The 21593-nt window shown below is 41.9% G+C and overlaps 1 protein-coding gene across 2 annotated transcripts in view; it reads left to right on the top strand.

Moving 5' to 3' along the window:
* Positions 1-21593, top strand: part of CTDSPL (CTD small phosphatase like) — a 119737-nt gene that overhangs the window by 77186 nt on the left and 20958 nt on the right. For both annotated transcript variants that reach the window (XM_025375899.1, XM_025375900.1), the window contains exons 2-3: positions 4870-5024; positions 14569-14601. In XM_025375899.1, the coding sequence (XP_025231684.1) occupies positions 4870-5024; positions 14569-14601 (188 nt within the window). The remainder of the gene's footprint in view (positions 1-4869; positions 5025-14568; positions 14602-21593) is intronic.

Below are 21593 nucleotides of genomic sequence, written 5' to 3'. Positions count from 1 at the left end.
CAAGATCTGTTATAGTGAGTTGTTTCTCCTAGTTGTCAGATATCAGAGAAAAAAAATGTATGCCCGCAGAATCCAGCCTTTGATCCAGTGTTCCTGGAGAACCCCCCTCATTTATGAAGCAAAAGCTTCTACGAGACTATAATAATAAAAGCTAAAATGTCTAGGCCGGGTGTGGTGGCTCACAACTGTAATTCCAGCACTTTGGGAGGCCAAGGCAAGCAGATCACTTGAGCTCAGGAGTTCAAGACCTGCCTGAGCAGCATCACAAGACCCTGTCTCTACTAAAAATAGAAAAATTGGCTGGGTATAGTGGCGCATGCCTGTAGTCCCAGCTTCTTAGGAGACTGAGGTGGGAGGATGTCTTGAGCCCTGGAGGTAGAGGTTGCAGTGAGCCAAGATTGCACCGCTGTACTCCAGACTGGGTGACAGAGTGAGACCCTGTCTTTAAAAAACAAACAAAAATTATGGAGTGCTTGCTCTATGTTAGACACTGTTGTAATAACTCATTTAATTCTCACAACAGACCCATAAGATGAGTATTTATTATCCTCATTTTATAGATAAACTGAGGCACAAAGAAATCACACAACTTGCCCAGGTCCTGTGCTATTGCTGGTTGAGCCAGATTTCGCACCTAGGCAAATTGGCATCGGAACCTACACTCCTAACCACCACACATTCTTGTAACTTGATGGGCTTTACCTGTCATGTCAAGACATGTTGGGATGCAAAATCAACAGCAGAAAGACAAGTCAAAAAGCAACCGTAGTGGTCCAGGGACAAAATGATGAGGACCTGAGTCAGGATAGGGCAGGGACAAGGAGTTGCTAAGGACACATTTAAGAATCGATTAGGATGTCAGAACCAACAACTTAATGAGGGAGAAGGGCAGATGTCTAGCTTAGGATATTGGTACCCTGAGTGAAGAGGGGAGTGGTGAGCCCCATTTAGATATGCCAAGTCTGAGGCATCCAGAGGAGATGTCCAGCAGACAGGTGGATGAACTGGCCTGGCCCAAAGACACAGCTCAGTCATACACACATTCATTTGGGAGTTTAGTGGCCAAAGAAAAAAACGATCTCCACAGGGAGGTTGGCAAAGGTTTCCTGGGTGAGGTTGGCTTTGAGCCAGGCTCTGAAAAGCAGGATGCTCTGAGAAGTGGGGAAATGGGGGGAGGAAGAGTGGGAGAAGGGATGTCAGTGTGATGAGGAGTCTACCATGGAGGAAGCTAGGGAGTAAGGTGGGCAGGTGCTGGGTTTGGATAGGGGAGGTTATCAGGGAAAAGTGACAGAAAGCTTTGGAATGACTTTTGATGACTTCCTCCTCCTAAGTCTGATTTTTAAAAATGAATATCGTTATGGAATATTTTAAACTGATGTTCATAGTTGCTACTCCCTCCTTTGCTCTTCCAAAGTAATTTCTTAAAACCAATGTTATGGGGAGATGTATGCATTCAACTATCTTATATCCTAAAAGATCTTGTTCTTGGATACCTGGGCCACCAGGAGACCTCTCATGTGTCTTGTCAGTGGAAACATGTAAAGGGGGCAAGGGAGGAAAGGTGATGAGAGGTAAAGTCTTGATCAAAGCAGAGAAACAGCAAGACCCCTTTTGTGTATACAAGGAGGGTGAGCGGTGGAGCATGGATGCCAGATGAGAAAGCCAGCAGGAGCGTTCTACCGGGCACAGGACACTTCTTTGGTACCTTCTTTTCACATGGGCCTCCTCTGGTTTTGAGTTTAGTGGATATATTCAGTCTTGTTGATATCATAGACCAGGAGTGGCTGTGGGCCGTGGCAGTAGCCACATTGCTTCTGCAAGGCTGAGAACACTGCTGTTGCCTGGTTTGTCTCACAGGCTTGGAGTGTAGAAGCATAGGAATTAGGCTAAAGGTTGAGAATTAGAAGAAGGATATGGTTTAGAAATAGCACAAAGTTGCCGAAAGACAGTTTAACAAGACTGTTTACTTCCTCCCCACCATTATTAGAGCAATACATAATTACCAGAAAACATTTGGAAAATGTGGAAGAAATGTAAACACTTATGGTCCAACAATTAATTACTGTTAACTTTTTGACATACTTCTTGCAAATCTTTTCTTAATTATAATCTTTTTTAGTTTGCTTTGCTTAGTTATGATCAAATCGGATATACAATAATATATATTAACTTCTTCATCTAATGTTCTAATGTCAACATTTATCCATTAAACTGAATTTTTATTTCATGTGTCAACCAAAACTCCCTTACCAGTTTATGAGCAAGTCAAGGATCTTCTGGATGATAGCTGGGGGAGAGAAGCAGCAACTGGGGCTGGAAGGCAGTAGGGTCATTAGTACAGAGCACCCACGTCTGGAGCCCTATTCAGGAAGAAGTGAATGCTGAGGGTTGGTGAGGCCAGTGCTGGTCCTGAGGAAATCCTTCCATTTACCCTTCCCACCTCTCCTGATTTTGAGAGTTCTAGACCAATCCAAGAGTGATTAGAAAATTAGCCACTGTACCTGCAGGCCCTAGAACTAACCTTGTTTGAAAGGAAGAATCCTGGAACCTCCCACACCTATGAAAATGAGACCACTTTGACTGCTGCACTCTTTATACGGAGAAGGAAAGACCTGGGTAAGCTCCCTTTCCCTGTCTGGAGGCACGATGGCCTCCCAGGTGCTCGGATAACTAATTTACTGACTCTGTTAGCTGTGTGTACCTTCTGTAGAGTAAGTAAGCATGTGGTAGAAATTATGAGTAGTGTACTGGTTCCAGGTTTATAATTTTTTTAGTATGTAAGTTAATTTGTTAATTAGTTGGCTAGTTAGTCATGGGGAAGATTCATGTCATCCAAAGATGAAAATAGGACCTGGAAAGGTGCTTTCTGCAGACTGCTCAGTGTCTCTGAGACATGAACAGATAGCTTGTTTACTTGCAGAGGAATGTGCTATCAGCTAGGGAAAAGATTTTTTTTCTTCCCCTGACTAAATTTTCTGAGTGTGGGATAAAAATTAAGACATTCAGAGTAACAATGAAATGGTTTAACGTATCATTTATATTAAATACAAGTTTATTGCAATGCTTTTCTCTCCCTATTTGGCGTGTTCCACCTTCTTAATCTAACCTAAATTGTTTCAAGATTGTATTCAGCATGGCACATGGGGAAATCACACAGTTTGGAAACAGGCCCACTTGGGTTTGAATCTGGCAAAGGAACCGACACAATCCTGCTGTATTTTCTCAATAGTTGTATATTCTCAGCAGTAAGATGGAAGCAGTAACACCTATCTCCTTAGGAGTATGCAAGATGAGGTTTGTGAACTATTGGGACCTACAGCGTTGGCCCTTGGTGAACAGTGGTTATTATCTCTTCCCACACTACCACTTAGGAGGCCCACATGCCTGGCGGTCCCAATGGCCTGGTCTGGCCTGACCTGCCCTTGAAATGAGATGCCTGAAATGTGATGGCTGGTGCTCTATGCATGCACCCAAGGATGCTTGAGGAAGATAAAAACAGCCAGCTTTCTCAGAGATTTATGGTTCTGAAGTTCATCTTTAGTAAGTGCTGATCTTAAATTCATACTCACTGGGCCATTTGCCCAAACCCAGGGTAGAAACCATTCATATTTGTGGAGTTGCTGGAAGAATAGCTTTTCAGTCCCTTTTCAGAATTTCCATCTGAATGCACTTAGTTTTGCTGCTGGCAGAAGAGTACCCCCAAAACATTCAGCAAAGGTTTTGTGATCTCTTGGGAGGAAAGGTGTTACACAAATCACTCCTAAGTGCACAAAAAGAGGAATTGTGCCAGAATTGCTTTTTGGGAGAAGAGATAAGCTCCAACAGTTATCATGTGGACTTAAATCATTTCCTGCACTGGCAATTTTCCCATTAACCCTAAGCATGGTCCCTTGCCTGCGGCCTCTTCTCAGAGCACCACTGACCCGCCTAGGCATGGCATGTGGTGGGACAGTCCCGGCTGCATTCCCAGGCAAATACTCCTGCCCCTCGAAGTTGTGAGCCCTCCCCTGAGGGGTGTTTTTCATCTATACTAATTTTCACCTTTTATTCCTGACTTGTGGCAGCTTGTTGTGAGCCTTGGATAAACAGAAAGGATGTGTCACTCCCTCCAGTGTCTTAGTTCAGGACAGGCTAGGGCACAGTATTGCCCTGGATCTCATGAAGATGGGCTTTGCCCTGGCCAGCCCTACTGGGGCAGGAACATGTGTTCTCCATCCAACATCTCCTGCTGTTTATGTTTTTTAAGTGAAATGGAAGCCTTCAGCCCTAAGCTCTGTGGATCCAGGCCCTCACCAACTTCTGGACAAACTCTTGGCAAGTTTAAGCAGGAGGTTCTTTTGTGCCTTTACATATCTTATTTCTTAACCCACAAAGTTAAGTCATTTCCATAGTGAGCAGGGGATGTCCAAGAACCTAGATTCAAAATGATTTTTTATTGGTATCCATAATGGAGAGATGCTTCCCAGGGAGTGTCAAGTCTGATTTGTGCCTGAAAAGATGTTTATTTTGAAGTAGTGCTTGGTGCAGGGTGGGAATACTTCATCTGCTGGGTTCAGGAATGCAGATGGGGACTGACCCTGAGGGTGAGTCAGTTAATAAGCAAGCAGCCCCTGCTGGGCTGAGGTCAAAGGGATCCTGTCCAACCAGAGGGACTGGACTCCATCGACTAGCTGGCTCCTGGGATTCTCACATTGGATTCACAGTTCTTTAGAGTAATTTCCAGGAGCCCCTCATCTTCTCCTCCTGAGCAGGCCCTCAGGGCAGGAATCTGGGGTCTGGGGGGCAACTGCATACTCAGATTTTTGCATTATATTACAACTATCAGTACATGCTGCAGTTGGCCACAGTGTGCTCTGTTTTTGTTTCCAGCTTCCCAGTGCAACATCAGCTTAAAGAAGCAGAGGAGCCGCAGCATCCTTAGCTCCTTCTTCTGCTGCTTCCGTGATTACAATGTGGAGGCCCCTCCACCCAACAGCCCCAGTGTGCTTCCGCCACTGGTGGAGGAGAATGGTGGACTTCAGAAGGTCAGTACTGGCGAGGAACTGTGCACTCCATAAAACTGCAGCAGCGGCATATCTGTCCCATCCTTGATGAATATCCTTAATAAGAATATGCAGAGCCGGGCGCGATGGCTCACGCCTGTAATCTCAGCACTTTGGGAGGCTGAGACAGGTGGATTGCCTGAGGTCAGGAGTTCGAGACCAGCCTGGCCAACATAGTGAAACTTCATCTCTACTAAAAATATAAAAAATTAGCTGGGCGTGGTGGCAGGCGCCTGTAATCCCAGTTGCTAGGGAGGCTGAGGCAGGAGAATCGCTTCAACCTGGGAGGGGGAGGTTGCAGTGCCATTGCACTGTAGCCTAGGCAACAAGAGCAAAACTATGTCTCAAAAACAAAAAACAAAAAGAAAAGGATATGTGATAGTATGTGTACAGCCATTTACTTAAAGATTTGAAATTACCAAGAAAAGTAACCTTTTTTGATAAAGGATATCTCATTTAGCAACTAAAGATCATATTTGATGGGAGTTACGGGAGTCACTTCACATTTTTATAACATTCTCTCTTGGGAAGTTGAATGCATTAAACAGTTAAACAACCAGTAGCAGACTCACAAATAGATGAAAAGAGAAACAGACATAGAGAAGAGCTAACAATAAAATAATTGAGTTTAACTACCTTGTTTAATAATAAGCATGTTATATATTCTTTTGTATGTATCAAATAAAATATGTCATATTGTCACAATAGGTCAAAAACCAAAATCTACCAACATGCTGTCTAACAAACGCATCTGAAACAAAGTTACTCAGAACAGTTAAAAGTATAAGGATGCGGCCAGGCATGGTGGCTCATGCCTATAATCCCAGCACTTTGGGAGGCCAAGGCAGGCAGATCACCTGAGGTCAGGAGTTTGACCAACATGGCGAAACCCCTTCTCTAGTAAAAATACAAAACTTAGCTGGGCCTGGTGGTGGGCACCTGTAATCCCAGCTACTCGGGAGGCTGAGGCTGGAGAATCGCTTGAACCTGGGAGACGGAGATTGCAGTGAGCCAAAATCATGCCACTGTACTCCAGCTGAGTGACAAGAGTGAAACTCCATTCCAAAAAAAAAAAAAAGTATAAGGAATAAGGATGAGCAAAGAGACCTCATACAAGTATAAATTAAGGAAAATAAGGGTTATAATATTAATCTCAGTCAAAACGGAATTTCAGGGAAAAATCACCGAAAGAAGATTATTCATCATGAAGATAGTTGACATTTGAGGACACAAAAGTCATAAAGCTTTATATTCCAAATAACATGAGCAAAGGACACAAACAGGTAATTCACAAAATAAGAAATACAGATGGTTCAGTCTTGTTGATATCATAGACCAGGAGTGACTGTGGGCTGTGACAGTAGCCACATTGCTTCTGCAAGACTGAGAACACTGCTGTTGCCTGATTTGTCTCACAGGCTTGGAGTGTAGAAGCATAGGAATTAGGCTGAAGGTTTTCATATGGTCAAACATGAAAAAATAAGAATGTTGCACATATAAATACATGAAAAATATTTAACATGTTTAGTAATCGAAGAAACGCAAACTAAATAATGAGATACCGTTTTCCAGCTTTCAACTTATCAAAGATATTTTTAAACACAATATTTGGTTTTAGCATGGAGTGGTAGGAGGGAGGATAGAGAAAGTAAATAAGTTGCTGGTAACAATGTTACTTGATGACACCTTTCTGGAGGAAAATTTGCCAATATGATCTTAAAGCCTTAAAAATATCCCTATTTGTTGATGCAGGCAGTTACCCTTTATGGACATAATTATGAATGTGCAAAGATTTAACCATGAGGTCCCACCCAGCATAGATTATAATGCCGAAAAATTATAAGCAACCTGATGTTCAACAATAGGCAGTTGGTTTAAAAAAAAAAACTATAGAATTAACTGTGCAATCAAATAGCATACAGCCCTTCAAAATGATATGTTGTAAACATTGCTGATATAAAGAAATGGATAGAGTGTCTCTCTTGTTCTCTCACACACATACACACACAAGCCTTTATAAGACTGGAAGGACGTATGCTGAAATATGAAGGTTATCTCCTATTGCTCACACTGGTGGAATTATAGCTAGGATTTTCTCCTTCCCTCTATACTTTCCTCAGTTTTCAGAAAATCAGCTTAAATTACTTTTATGATTTAAAAAATTATTTTAAAACCACATATGGATGTATAGAAGGGAATTCTGGGAAGATGACAGCCTGGGCACATGGCTCTGACTGTTAAAATTCCCTCCCAGGATAAACCCAGGTGGGCCTGCTGGTGGAGCCTGGAAAGTGCATTAAGGCCCCCAGTTTTCCTGACACCTTCAGGGTAGAGAGCAAGCACAGGATTTATTCTCTCTTTTACTCAGTAAGAAGCAGGGAACCACCAACAGAGGAAAATGCTTACATCTCCCTGAGTCCTTGGACAAACACTCAAATGTATAGTCCCATGAGGTCCACTAGCCAGAAGGAGCTGGCGGATCGCCTTGGAAAGGGCTCATACTGCCCACACAATGTGTGTGGTCCTTTGAGGGGCTGCCCTGGTGAGCTGGATTGCTTCCAGTGCTTGTGCCTTGGAGGAGCCAGTAGTGTAGGGGCTTTCTTCATCTCTGAGGTTTGTTAACATGGGCTCTGCTGAGCCATGAAAACAGCATTCCTTGCTGGGCCTTGCAGTACTCACTCATTTGCCACTTCCCAGAGAGCCTCATAGACTGACCTGCACAGACACTAAGGGAACCCACAACCTGGTGCAAGCAAAGAAAAATGCAGCCTCCACTGAGAAAGTCCAAGTTGAAAAAACTGTAATGAGACTCCCACTGCGGTAAAACTAATGGAAGAGATGGACGAGAACTTTAACGGACAACTCAGGAAATGAATTATGAGTACAAAAGTAACATTTGGAATTTAAAAACTCATGATTTCTAAATATAAAAATTCAGTAAACAAACAGAAGGAGAATGGTAACTGGTGGGAACTGAATTCATGTTCTGGAAAAGCAAGTGGAAGAAGAAATATCTTACAATTCAGACCAGAAGCACAGAGATGGTAATTGTGAGAGGGGACAGCAGGCATCTAGGAGATGGAACATGCAAATGTTAAGAGTTCCAGAAAGAGAAAAAGTAGTAGAAGAAAAATTTCTTGAGCTAAAGACAAAGCTTGAATCTGTGGATTGAAGGAGCTTACCAAGTCGACAGCAGGATTAGTTAGAGGAGCGCATGCCTAGATGTATCTGTAGAAATTTTGAAGTTTAAGGACAAAGAGAAAGTCTTACAAGATACTAGAATAAGTTATTTTCAAGGAAAACAATTATATTAGTATCAGACTTCTCATCAGCAACACTAAAAGCCAGAAGACTATGAAAAAATATTTATAGGCTACTGAGGGGAAAAAAATGGAAACCAAAAATTCTGTATGTGACCAAGATATCATTTATCTGTTGAGATAAAAGTTTCTTAGATATGTAATGATTCAGAGAGGGAACAAAACATAAAAATCTGGGTGAGATTGATACTCAGTTATGATATAATTGTTAAAAATGTTAGAAATAGGCTGGATGCAGTGGCTCATTCCCATAATCCCAGCACTTTGGGAGGCCAAGGTGGGCGGATCATGAGGTCGGGAGATTGAGACCATCCTGGCTAACACAGTGAAACCCCATCTCTACTAAAAAATACAAAAAATTAGCCTGGCCTGGTGGCGGGTGCCTGTAGTCCCAGCTACCCGTGAGGCTAAGGCAGGAAAATGGCGTGAACACAGGAGGCAGAGCTTGCAGTGAGCCAAGATTGCGCCACCTCACTGCAGCCTGGGTGACAGAGCGAGACTCAGTCTCAAAAAAAAAAAAAAAAAGGTTAGAATTAAGCTGGGTGCAGTGGCTCATTCCTATAATCCCAGCAGTTTGGGAGGCTAAGGCGAAAGGATCACTTCAGCCCAGAAGTTTGAGACCAGCCTGGGCAACATAGGGAAACCCCCATCTCTACAAAACAAATAATAAATAATTAGCTAGATGTGGAGGTGTGCACTTGTAGTCCCAGCTACTCTGGAGCCTGAAGTGGGAGGATTGCTTGCACCCAGGAGGTCGAGGCTGCAGTGAGCCATGATCGCACCACTGCCCTCCAGCCTGGGTGACAGCAAGACCCTGTCTCAAAAAACCCCCAATATAGAAACAAACATGATTTTTAGGAATAGAACTAATAATAGAACTGTAACAAGTGGCACAATTAGAAAATAGATCTTTAAAATTCACAGAGGGAGTAAAGGAGAAATAAACAAATTGAACAAGCCATCAAAATTAAGGAAAGGGAAAAAGAACAAATAATAAATAGCAAACATAACATAAAGAATAGGCATAAAACCTAGTTTGATGAACCAGATTCTTCTAACAAAGACCAAGACTACATCAGATTGGTTTGACAAATTCAGCTGTATGATATTTCCAAGAATATGCCTGTCATCAAATAGGAATGATTTTGTCAGTAAGTAAAAGAAAACTGCTGGGCATGGTGGCTAACGCCTATAATACCTGCACTTTGGGAAGCCGAGGCAGGAGGATCACTTGAGGCCTGGAGGTTGAGGCTGCAGTGAGCCTTAATCACTCCACTGTCCTCCAGCCTGGGTGCCAGAGCAACATCCTGTCTTGAAAGAAAGAAAAAAAGAGAGAAGGAATGAAAGGAGAGAGAGAGAGAGAGAGAAAGTGTGAAAGAAAGAAAAGAAAAGGAAGAAAGCTGACAAATAATAGCTTAGATAAATAGGGGATTATTTTTCTCACACAAAAAGCCTGGGTCAGGTAGTTACTGGGGTTTATATTTCTGATGATGCCATCAAGAACATGTTTTTCTGTCTTTCTGCTCCCCTATCCTTGGTGTGTTTGCCTTCATCCTCATGCTTGCTATTTATGATCTCAAAGTCACAAGTTTTAGATATCCTATCCACATTTAAAGGAAAAAGATAGGGAGGGGTGGCACTGGCCATGTCTGTCCCTTTTATGAAAAGTAAATGCTTTCACAGAAAAACCCAGGAGACTTCTGCTTATGTCTTATTGGCCTGACACAGTGCCTGGCAGATTTCTTTGACTTACTGCCAAAATCATTTCTATCTGATGGCAGATATGTTCTTGGAAACAGTGTACAGTTGAATTAGTCAAACCAATTGGGTGTAGCCATTTGTCACATGGCTAGCCAATAGCAACAGGGGAGGAATTTAGCCCAGCATATTCTTGCTCTCAACAAAATCAGGAGAAGGGAGGAATGACTCATGAGTAGATACACTAGTCAGTATGGGTTCATTTATGCTTCAGTAACAACCTCAAAACCTCAGAGGCTTAAACAATAAAAGTCTATTTTTCACTCATGCTACTTGTTTATAATGAGTTGGCTGAGGCTGAGCCTTTTGTTCTGTGGCACTATCCAACAGAAATGTAATGTAAGTCACATGTATAATTTAATTTTTTCCAGTAGCCACATTAATGAAAATATTTTTAAAACAAGTGAAATTAATTTTAATAACATGTTATTTAATCACTATATCCAAAATATTATCTCGATATGTAATCAATAGAAAAAAATATTAGACAATTTATATTATTTTTATCTTACTAATCCTTCAAAATCTGATGTGTATTTTACACTTACAGCACATCTTAATTTGGACCAGCCACATTTTGTGTGCTCAGTGGCCACATGTGACTAGTAGCTACCATACTGGACAGTATAACCATCTTATCCTCATTCACATGCCTATACCCCATCTCTTTGCTTCCATGACTGTCACAGCAGGACAAAGGAAATGTGATAAATCACATTGGCTCTTAAAGTTTTCACTCAGAAAACTCAGAAAAAAAATGTAATCCTCCCACATATTCAGAAAGAAAACTGGAATTATTTGGTGGACAGTGCTAATGACAATTGCAGTAGGTGACAGTTTCTGACATAACATCTAACATACAGATAAAGAAAGGTGGAAAATAAAGAAATGGGCAAAATATACAAAGCAGATCAAACAGAAAGCAAGAGTGACAATGTTAATATCAGATAAAGCAGAATTCAAATTCAAAAGCATTAAACAGGATAAATAGGGGCACTTTATGGCAAATAGTCTAATACATGAACCGTATAGTAGCCCATAAACCTTTATATATAAAATCAACAGTGCCACCAAAGAAGAAAACTATACATGATAAAAAGCTATCTTCAAAAAATAAACCGCAAACAACACAGAAAAATCAATGGTAGATTCTGGCTAATGGAATAAGCCAAGAAAATGAGACAATTGGTATAAACATGGAAAAGATACAAAGTTAGTCTTATTTGCAGATGACATGATTGTTTACATAGAAAACCCAAAAGACTCCTCCAAAGTTGATTCAAATCATAAAAGATTTTGATTTCTCATGTTTATGAGAAATGTGTGTGCTGTTTCTGGATAGAAAGGCTTAAGTTCTTCTGGGACAAAAAAGGTCAAAGAAGAACCGAGAAATTTTTAGAAAGAAAATAAGGAAGACAGCTTGGTATCTTTGTAGATGAAATGATATGAGGAAATGGCATGGCAGCCTTGGAAGCTTTCCTGGGGTACTCAGCTGTATCTGTCAGGAAATAGAAGCCTTTAAAGGCAGTTCCTCCAGCAGAGCTGAGCTCACTTGGACTTACTGTTCATTCATGAACTTCCTTCTATTAACATTTGTCAAGATGGCTTTTTAAAGAATTATGTTAACTTTGAGTTAATTTAGTTAATCCAAAGTGGGGTGATACGTTATTTCCATAACACTTGACTAGTCAATCCGGGAGACCAGACACCAGAGAAAGAGCCCTGTCGGAGTGGGGCAGTGAATTCCCAGAGGAGGACCCTCTGCCTCTTGACCCTAGCTTGCTCAGGACATTCGGAACACAAAGCCCGGGCCTATTAGATGTGGAAGCAGATTCCAGGCCCATTTCTACTGCTGATTCCTTAAGTATCTGTGCCTCTCGGAATTCAGCATGCCAGAGGAAGAGGGAAGGCTGTGGACAGAATGGGACAGATGACCTCTAGGGTTCTATCTACCCTGCATATTTACTTTTGCCCTGGAGAAATGAGGATTTGGAGCCTTTGAGTTTCCAGCTGCTTCTGCAGCAGCAGCTTGGGGTAGCAGCCATTGCCACCATCACAGCCACAACCTGGACCTACAGACCAGAAGCCTCCAGAGGCAAAGACCATGGAGGACTTTTAAGGGCAAAGACAGCATAAAACGGATTGTTGGACACTCACAAATACATGCATACCTCATGCTGTATACACAGACATACATACATGTAAGCTTCTAGGGTAATTTTCAAGCCCAAATATCCTTCTAGATCAGCACTTTTGCTTGCTCATAGTGGACATTTTGTCAGGCCTTTCAGATGCATTGTTGTGATCTCTTGCATCATGGATGTGCTCATCTCATCAAAAGTGTGTTCTGAAGGTGCACCTGTGTGCAGGGGATGTCTGCACTCTCCTACTAGAGCAGAGCTTCTCAACTTGGGATAATTTGCCCTCCAGGGAACATGTGGCAATGTCTGAAGACAGATTGTCACTAGAGGGGGAGAGAGCATCTGCTGACATCTAGTGAGCAGAGGCCAAGGATGCTGTTAAACATCCTGCAACAAATAGGACATCCCTCACAACAGAGTTACCCAGCCCAGAATGTCACCAGTGCTGAGGTTGAGAAACCCTACTCTGAAGTGGCCCAGCTGGGTATGGCAGCACACACCTATAGTCCCAGGTACTCAGGAGGCTGAGGCAGGAGGATGTCTTAAGCCAGGAGTTTGAGGCCACAGTGAGCCATGATCACACCACTGCACTCCAACCTGGGTGACAGAGCAAGACCCCGTCTGTAAAGTAAAATAAAATAAAAATAAGGAGACTCAAATAGGATGTGAACTTCTGGTTAAAATCTCCTCCACCAAATACTATGCAGCCGTGAAAAAGAAGAAGTCATGTAATTTGCAGCAACATGGATGGAGCTGGAGGCCATTAATCTAAGCAAACTAATGCAGGAACAGAAAACCAAATACCGCACATTCTGACTCATGAGTGGGAGCTAAACACTGAATACTCATGGACAACAAAGGGAACAACAGACACTGGGGCCTACTTGAGGGTGGAGCTTAGGAGGAGGGTGAGGATGAAAAGACTATCTCTTGGGTACAATGCATATTACCTGGGTGACGAAATAATCTGTGCAGTAAACCCCCATTTACCCCATAGGTAAATGACATGCAATTTACCTATATAACAAACCTGCACATGTACCTCTGAACCTAAAATAAAAGTTTTTTTAAAAGTATGTCCTCCACCAAGTATGTCTGTAGGAGCATATTAGTTCCAGTATTAGGAATAATATTATTTAAAAGCTTCTTAAATGAATTTATCTGTGCAAGTTCTTGAAAACTTTGATTTATTTGATTGCATTGTCTGTTGGAGAGCAGCATAGCTCTGCCTTGAGTGATGTCAGAAGGAAGACAAGCCCAAAATCTGAAAAAGGAAGGAACTGTGGAGATCATCTCAAGAGGAAATGATACTTGCTCTTATACTGCAGAGGTGATGACTAGGGGTTAGAGATAATCAAGAAGTTGCTAAATTGTTCTTAGTGTCAAAACAGAGCTCAGAAAGGTGCCAGCCAGCTGCCATTGCCAGCCATCAGGTTTGGCCCTTTCGTGTGAGACCTCGTTATCACTGTAACCCTCTTAATAAAAATGGACACATATTTTCACAAATTCTTCAGTGTACAAGGCATGAAGCAGTGCATCGCCTTATTAGGCCATCTAAAAAAGAAGAAACAGAAACTGGAAATGCTCAGTGGAAATAAACTTTTTTATTAGCATTTCTTAACAATGCTATAATGAAGTGTTTCCATCAATTAGGTTTGGAATGGCTGGCATTTGGGGCTGCGGAATAATTGAGGCCTTTCCTTGGGTCCTAGGTTTTCTTAACACTCCCTGTGAATACAGGTTGTATTTCCCTTGAAGGAGAAAGCTGTCCCCTTGTCTGTTGCCTGGGAGGGAATTTCTTGTACCTTGCCTTGTCCCCTCTCCCTAGTCTTCCCCTAGAGGAGCTCCTGGAATGACCAGGAGGTCATTGTAATCTGATGAACACATCTCCCATTCCCTGCATATGATATTGACTTAGTCTTTTTAGGGAAAAACTTGCTTAAAAGAAAAAACAAACAGTTATTAGAAGGAATCAAGGATTAAAGTAAAGTATGAGTTTTTATTTTTGTTTTTTAATTAAGGATTGAATTCCTGGGAGTAAGGGAGGCACTATTTAAATACACAAAATGGTTGGTGAGCCTCAGGAGCCCAGCCTGGCTTGTTAGCAGAACGGGTGTCTGAGAGACAGAAGGAGCCTCATGCCTTAACTGTGGAAAATTTTCGGATTCCTCCTGTTCATTAAACACCACCAAGGTACAGAGAATGGCAGATCATGCAGCTGCTGTGCTCGAGAGGGCTTTGAAGTTTCTTTTGAGAATATGATCTTCTCTTCAAACCTGACAATGATTTTTTTTTCTTTTTCCTCAGGGTGACCAGAGGCAGGTCATTCCCATACCAAGTGTATGTATATTTATCTAATTTTATTTATTAAAACGGTCATAAAATCGTGTGGCTTTGGGCCTACTGATATAAAGGATTTTTTAAATGTTATTGCTTATGTTGTTTATCATGTGGTGTAAACAGCTCTGTTCTGTTAAAAAGAAAACTGAAGCTACATTTTAAACTGTGAGCAGGAAGTTCTCTACAGAGACAGTTTCCTTTCTCAGGAACAGCAAGGCAGCCAGCATCCATTTACCCAATTCTCATCTTCCCTTTCTCTCTGGGAAGGACCTCCAAGCTGAACAAGCTGAGGTTGCTCAGAACCCTCACCCACACCCCACCATCTTAGCCTCAACTCCATAGATTGGCGGGAACATTCTTTTGCCCAGACACAGTTCTTTGCAGCAGGTTCAGTCCCAGTGGAACTGGGCTCACCAAGCCCAGGTCCCAGGTGACCGGACCGTTTCTAACTTATCAGTGGTAGTATGGCTGTAGCTCCGAGATCAGAGAAGTCACCCTAACTATATTCTCTGGACTTGCAGGACCCATCCCACAGGCCTGCTGTGCTGCAACTCTGCCCAGCTGGGCACTCCCTGAGGCCACCCTCACTTCTGTTGTCAGCCCTGAAATTTGTTCCACCCCAGCACAGTCCTGCACCAGCCACCCCTCAGCCATCCGCTGTCCCTTCTCTTCTTCCTGTTCAGCAGAGCCACCCAGCCTGAGGCCAGTCAGCAAGAAGTAAACTGAAGACTGACTCCCAAAAGAAACTTACAGTCGAGATGTCTGTATCAAACAAGACCTTTCAAATAGTCTTATGTCCTTAGAGAAGGATTTAGGTTTCAAAATGTGTCTATAAATTAATTTTTTAGTCTGTAAAGATGATCAGATTCAGATTACTTGATTCAAATCTGTTCATCTCTCTTTCCTTGGAGTTTTTCACATCCAATAGACACAGCAATCTTACATAGAAGGAGTAGATGGATTTCATGCATACAGGTTGACGACTCCAAAGGCTTTGGTAGTACATGTCACTTACAAATTGCCCAAAAAGTTTACAGTAATTTCATTTTTCTCAAAACTCTAACTCTTGATTGACTAACGAGTTGCAAGAGTCTGTGTAGTGATTCTGACTGCCCATGTGCCTGAGGGTTGGGCTTTGTTGGGAAAACTGGCTTTGATCAAAAAGATTGACCTAGCAACCCAACTTTTTATCCAGAGTTTGAGGGAGATGCCCAGCAGAGTTAATACCAGAAGACTCTTTAACCTTTCTACAAAGTAGTTTTTGATATTTTTTTTTCCTGCAAAGGTACCTACATTAAATGATGGCAGGTAGCATCTCTCCTTCCACCTTCAATGGCACTATTACTGTTTTTTCTTAAAGCTAATTGGCAGCCATGTGCAAAGTTAAGTGCAGAACAAAAGCACTTGTCAGTATAAAAACCCCACTGAAGGCCGGGCGCGGTGGCTCAAGCCTGTAATCCCAGCACTTTGGGAGGCCGAGACGGGCGGATCACGAGGTCAGGAGATCAAGACCATCCTGGCTAACACGGTGAAACCCCGTCTCTACTAAAAATACAAAAAACTAGCCGGGCGAGGTGGCGGGCGCCTGTAGTCCCAGCTACTCGGGAGGCTGAGGCAGGAGAATGGCGTAAACCCAGGAGGCGGAGCTTGCAGTGAGCTGAGATCTGGCCACTGCACTCCAGCCTGGGCGACAGAGCGAGACTCCGCCTCAAAAAAAAAAAAAAAAAAAAAAAAACCCCACTGAAGAAACGGACCCTTTTCCCACAAATCTAGACTCAGCCATGTATAGAATTCTGGAATAAGAGAAACAAGAAGAAAATTCCTTATGTAATGGATCCTGGTGATGGATAATAAACTGCTGACTGTATCCTACATGTGAGGTGTTGGGTCAGGCCATGTGAACCTATGAACTATCTTGCCCAAAGAAACAGCCGAGCCAAAGGAACTTGCATTTTTGAATGATGACCTCCAGAAAAGTAGTTCCACTAGTGGGCACAGTGTGATTTCCACTGCCTGCTTAGCATATAGGACTGATCCCAAGTCCATCTGAGGCCAGCTCAGCCCTGGAACCAAGTCTTGGGAGCCCCTGCAAAATTTGCACCTACCTGAAAAGGCTGCAGGTTACGTAAGCAGCGTGGTCCTGGCCTTTCTGGACCTCAGGGGGACCTGGTCAGTGCTGGGAGCCCTGAGATGTTAGGGTTCCATGCATAGAACCAGAAATCTGGGCTTGTGCTGAACCTCCAAACCAGATCCCACAACCTCCTGAAAGCTTTCTTCAGGCCCTGAAGGTAAAGAATCCTCTAAGCCTGTGGTGACCAGAGCAACTGTAGCTGGGGTCCCCATCTGTGCCTGTCACTTCACCCCTCTTTTTTCATTCGCATGCTGCTCTGTTTGTATGTGTAGGTTTGGTCTTTTAATTTTTTGCTAAACAATAATTCAAGCTCATGGTTAATTATTAAATATTGAAGGATTTGGGATTAACACCTGTGGAAATACATATATACATACCATACATACATGAAGTTGAAAGATTAAAGCAAAAAGAAAATATCTCTCAATGTAATCCTACTGCCTTCTAGGTAGTACCACTTTTAATATATGTTATTTATCCTTCCAGAAGTTTTCCAGACAAACACAAACATAGTTATATAAATGAAGTTGTGTTGTATTCACCATTCTGCAAATTGCTTGTTACTTTCTAACAAGATGCCTTGAACATCTTTCCAAATATTAGTAGGTATATATCTGCCTCATTGTTTTATATTTCACTGATGGCATTTACTTTGTTTCCACTTCTGTGCTATTACAAATATTTCTCTTAAAAATATCCTCTTTTCTGTGTGCTAATGGACTTGTATGATAGTTCTTTGTGATCAGTTTCTATTTGTGGAAATGCTAGGTCAAAGGATATAATATTACAGTATTGGTACATTAAAGCCAAATTGTTGTCCAAAAGCCTATGCTAATTTACATTCCCATGAAGTATCTATGAGATTGCCTCATACCCTTACTGAAAATGATTATCAAATGTTTCAATCTTTGCTAATCTGAAAGTAAAGAATGGTAGCAGTGGCTCACGCCTATAACCCAAGCGCTTGGAGAGACCGAGGTGGGCAGATGGCTTCAGCTCAGGAGTTCACGACCAGCCTGGGCAACATGGTGAAACCCCATCTCTATAAAATATACACAAAATTAACTGGGCATGGCGGCTGGGCGCGGTGGCTTACGCCTGTAATCCCAGCACTTTGGGAGGCCAAGGCGGGTGGATCATCTGAGGTTGGGAGTTCCAGACCAGCCTGACCAATATGGAGAAACCCCTTCTCTACTGAAAATACAAAATTAGGCAGGGCGCAGTGGCTCACGCCTGTAATCCCAGCACTTTGGGAGGCTGAGGCGCGTGGATCACCTGAGGTCGGGAGTTCGAAACCAGCCTGACCAACTTGGAGAAACCCCGTTTCTACTAAAAATACAAAATTAGCCGGGTGTGGTGGCACATGCCTGTAATCCCAGCTACTTGGAAGGCTGAAGCAGGAGAATTGCTTGAACCCGGGAGGGGAGGTTGCGGTGAGCTGAGATCATGCCATTGCACTCCAGCCTGGGCAACAAAAGCAAAACTCTGTCTCAAAAAAAAAAAAATACAATTAGCTGGGCGTGGTGGTACATGCTTTTAATCCCAGGGAACTCGGGAAGCTAAGGCAGGAGAATCACTTGAACCTGGGAGGCGGAGGTTGCAGTGAGCCAAGATCGCACCATTGCACTCCAGCCTGGGCAACAAGAGCAAAACTCAGTCTCAAAAAAAAAAAAAAAAAAATTAACCAGGCATGGTAGTGCATGCCTGTAGTCCCAGCTACTTGGGAGGATCACTTGAGCCCAGTAGGCAGAGGTTGCAGTGAGCTGAGATGGCGCCACTGCACTCCAGCCTGGGCTACAGAGCCGGACCCTATCTCATTTCTTTATCAGTGAGTTTGAACAGCTTTTCATAAGATCATTGGCTATCTTTCTTCTTCTCTATTCATTTCTTCTAGTTTTTTATGCTGTGTTGCTTGTCATTTTAAATTTTAAGGAAATTAGTACTTTTCCCCAAATATATATCTTTTGGCCTTTTTTGTTTATAATTATTTTGGCCACAAGGAAGTTTTAATTTTATATAAGTAAATATTAATGTCATCCTTTATGCTCATTGATTGTATATTTTCTTCTAGTATTTTAATCGTTTTTAATAGTTTCACCATTACACCTTTAAATCTTTGATCCATTTGGAATGTTTGTTGGTGTAAGGCATGAAGTAGGAAACTGTCTTTTTTTCCAAGTGGCTACTCAGTTGTCCCAGCACCATTTAGTGAGTAATCATGTTTTGCATGCCGATTGGAAATGACATTTTTATCCTTACCATTAGTATCATTTGTCTCCCAACTATGGGCCAGGATTTAGGGCCTTCCTTAGTGGGAAGCTTCATGGGCTGTTTGGTGAACATCGGGTATTGAAAGATAAGGAAAAGGTGCAGAGGGAACGAAAGTTTGAAACTGCTGATGTATGGGTGGTCATGACTTGAGGTGAGCACTCGAATGCCTTGACCCCAGTGAGGAATGCCACTGAGGCTGTGTCCTGAGTCCTACTGACCCCACACTTTTGCTTAAATTACACACCACACTGATGCTCACAAACATGAGGCTTGCAGTGTAACCAAGCCATAAAAATGGTGAAAGAGGAGAGGATTTGTTTTCTAACAGCTATGTTTCTATGCTATTTGCCTAAGGCTTTTAATACAGCAATAATAGTACACTTCTTTCCACAAAAGCATTATAAAGAATATACAAGCAGGACAGCTATTCTGATTAAAAGCAGTCTAGAGATCCTCTTGCTCTCCTCCTGCATTGGGCCCTGACATCCACCCGGAGCTCTGAGGGCTTGGGGAGCACAGCGTGCAAACCTTGAGTCTGAGAAATCTTAAGTAAGGAAACAATAATCCAATGTACTAGGAAGAGGTACTACATCTGTAAGATTTATGAGAGTTTGTGGGGTGGGTACTCCAAGAGGAAATAAGCTTAGTGTTAACTATTCATGACTGCCAGTGCTCTGCCAAGGACAGGAAATTTCAGATTTACTCCCAGGAAAGGAACAGGAATGAATACCATTCCCAAACCATGGATGGCAAGCCGTGGTCCTCCTCCACCCACCCCCCAGCAATGTTCTTTGTGTACATTTGAGCAAGTCATTTTGTATAAGAAAGACCTTTCTTGATATGACTGGTATTTCTCTTGTTCTTCAGCTTTATGAAAACCTCAGAGAAAACTTGGTTCAGGACATTTCTTAGTTAATGATTCAAGCATCACCTGAACAGATCAACTGAAGTAACAAAGCACTGTATTGCCATTTTATAGCATCCTTACATTTCCAAGGACACAGCTGTCCCAAAGAATTCTTACCCATGGGCTCAAGAATTTGCATTAATCTAAAGCCAAGCTCTCAGGGAAGCTGTGTGCATTTAGGAAACATCAGAGGATTAATGGAACCTCCTAGCCTGCTGCCTCCCAACTTGGCCTTGTTCCCTACAGCACAAATTAAAATCAATAGCTTGCTTAATATGAGTCTCACCCTTCTCACCCTTCTCCATATTTTCTCTCTTAGATCTTACCATGAGGGGTTTTACTTACTGTTAACTTTTCTGTCTTAGATAACACCATGAGGGGTTTTACTTACTGTTAAAGAATGCTTGTAAAGTGTGGGTTAACTGTGCTAAGAAAGTAATCTTTGTTCTTGAGTTTGGAAAATGAACCACTTTTGGCAGATCTTTGATGTTTTCGGAGATGCTAGGGTTAGAATTTCTAGATCCTTATTTTCCAGGCTAACAATTAAATTAATAAGTTATAATGTTTTAGTAGTTTATAAACACATAGGAAAAGGACTAGATAGACACTAATGTCAAAAGGGAGACACAGAAAAGTGAATGATTGTGTTTTATCTGTCTGGTGTCTATAATCTTTACAATGAGAATGTGTTTTATATTAAATAATTGTGTAATAAAAATTCAAACAAATTTTATTCTGGTCACAAGCATGCTTTCTGCTCTGTCCCAAACAACAGAAATGACTCACCTTCTCTCTACTATGTTCACTTAGCTCATCACACTCTGCCTTTTTAAAACACCTTTTGATACAAAACTTTTTGCAAATTTAATTTTTTTAAAATAACCTGCTGACTCACTGGTTTGTAATAGAGGACAAAGTCCTTTCTAGATCCTCGAATTCCGTGCCTGTCTCCAAGGCACATCCCCGCATCCCTTCACAGTGCTGCAGGATTAGGGAGGATTGCTTCCAGCTGAGAGAGGTGAGAGGCCGGAAAGGCTCTTTCTTTTGGATGACGTTGGGAAGGAAGAAACATGGAGTTAGAAATGTTTATGTCTCCACACGTAGCCTCTTCCTGGGCAACCCTGGACAGTCTCTCTCTGCCAAGGTGACCATTGTACTTGCAAATTTACCTAACCTGTTGACTGCCTGTGTTACATTTAGTATGAACCAGCTAAAGTTCAAAATTAACTTTTGATCATTAACTGACTTTCAGTTTGAACCAAAAAAAATAAAAAGAGGAAATGGCCACGTAAAAGGAAATACAGCTTGATTTCATTTTTTTCTTGTTTTATTTGATGAACTAAATTGTCCATTCTTTGGGAGCTCAGAATAGATATTTCCTTGTATTTTCTTTTGTATCAAATATTAAAGAGAATTTGACCTTCTGTGCAGGTCAGAAAATTAATTAGTTAACACTGGATATTGAATATGCCACAAAGTAGACTAAAATACTTCAGATCATTTCTAGAATGAGGCAAGGCCTAAAGAAATAAATCCTCTAAATCGAGTGAGATTGGCCAAAGATACCTAGCATTTTATGGTTGACTGAAGATACCTAGCATTTTATTAACTCTTTATGACTTCTTTATCATGAGATTTGAGTCACCTGCTACTAAGACACATAAATAGATTGTTTGGTCAACA

The sequence above is a fragment of the Theropithecus gelada genome, chromosome 2 (assembly GCF_003255815.1).
Source record: "Theropithecus gelada isolate Dixy chromosome 2, Tgel_1.0, whole genome shotgun sequence".
Classification (NCBI taxonomy): Eukaryota; Metazoa; Chordata; class Mammalia; order Primates; family Cercopithecidae; genus Theropithecus; species Theropithecus gelada.
This window is presented reverse-complemented; position numbering and strand designations above follow the sequence as displayed.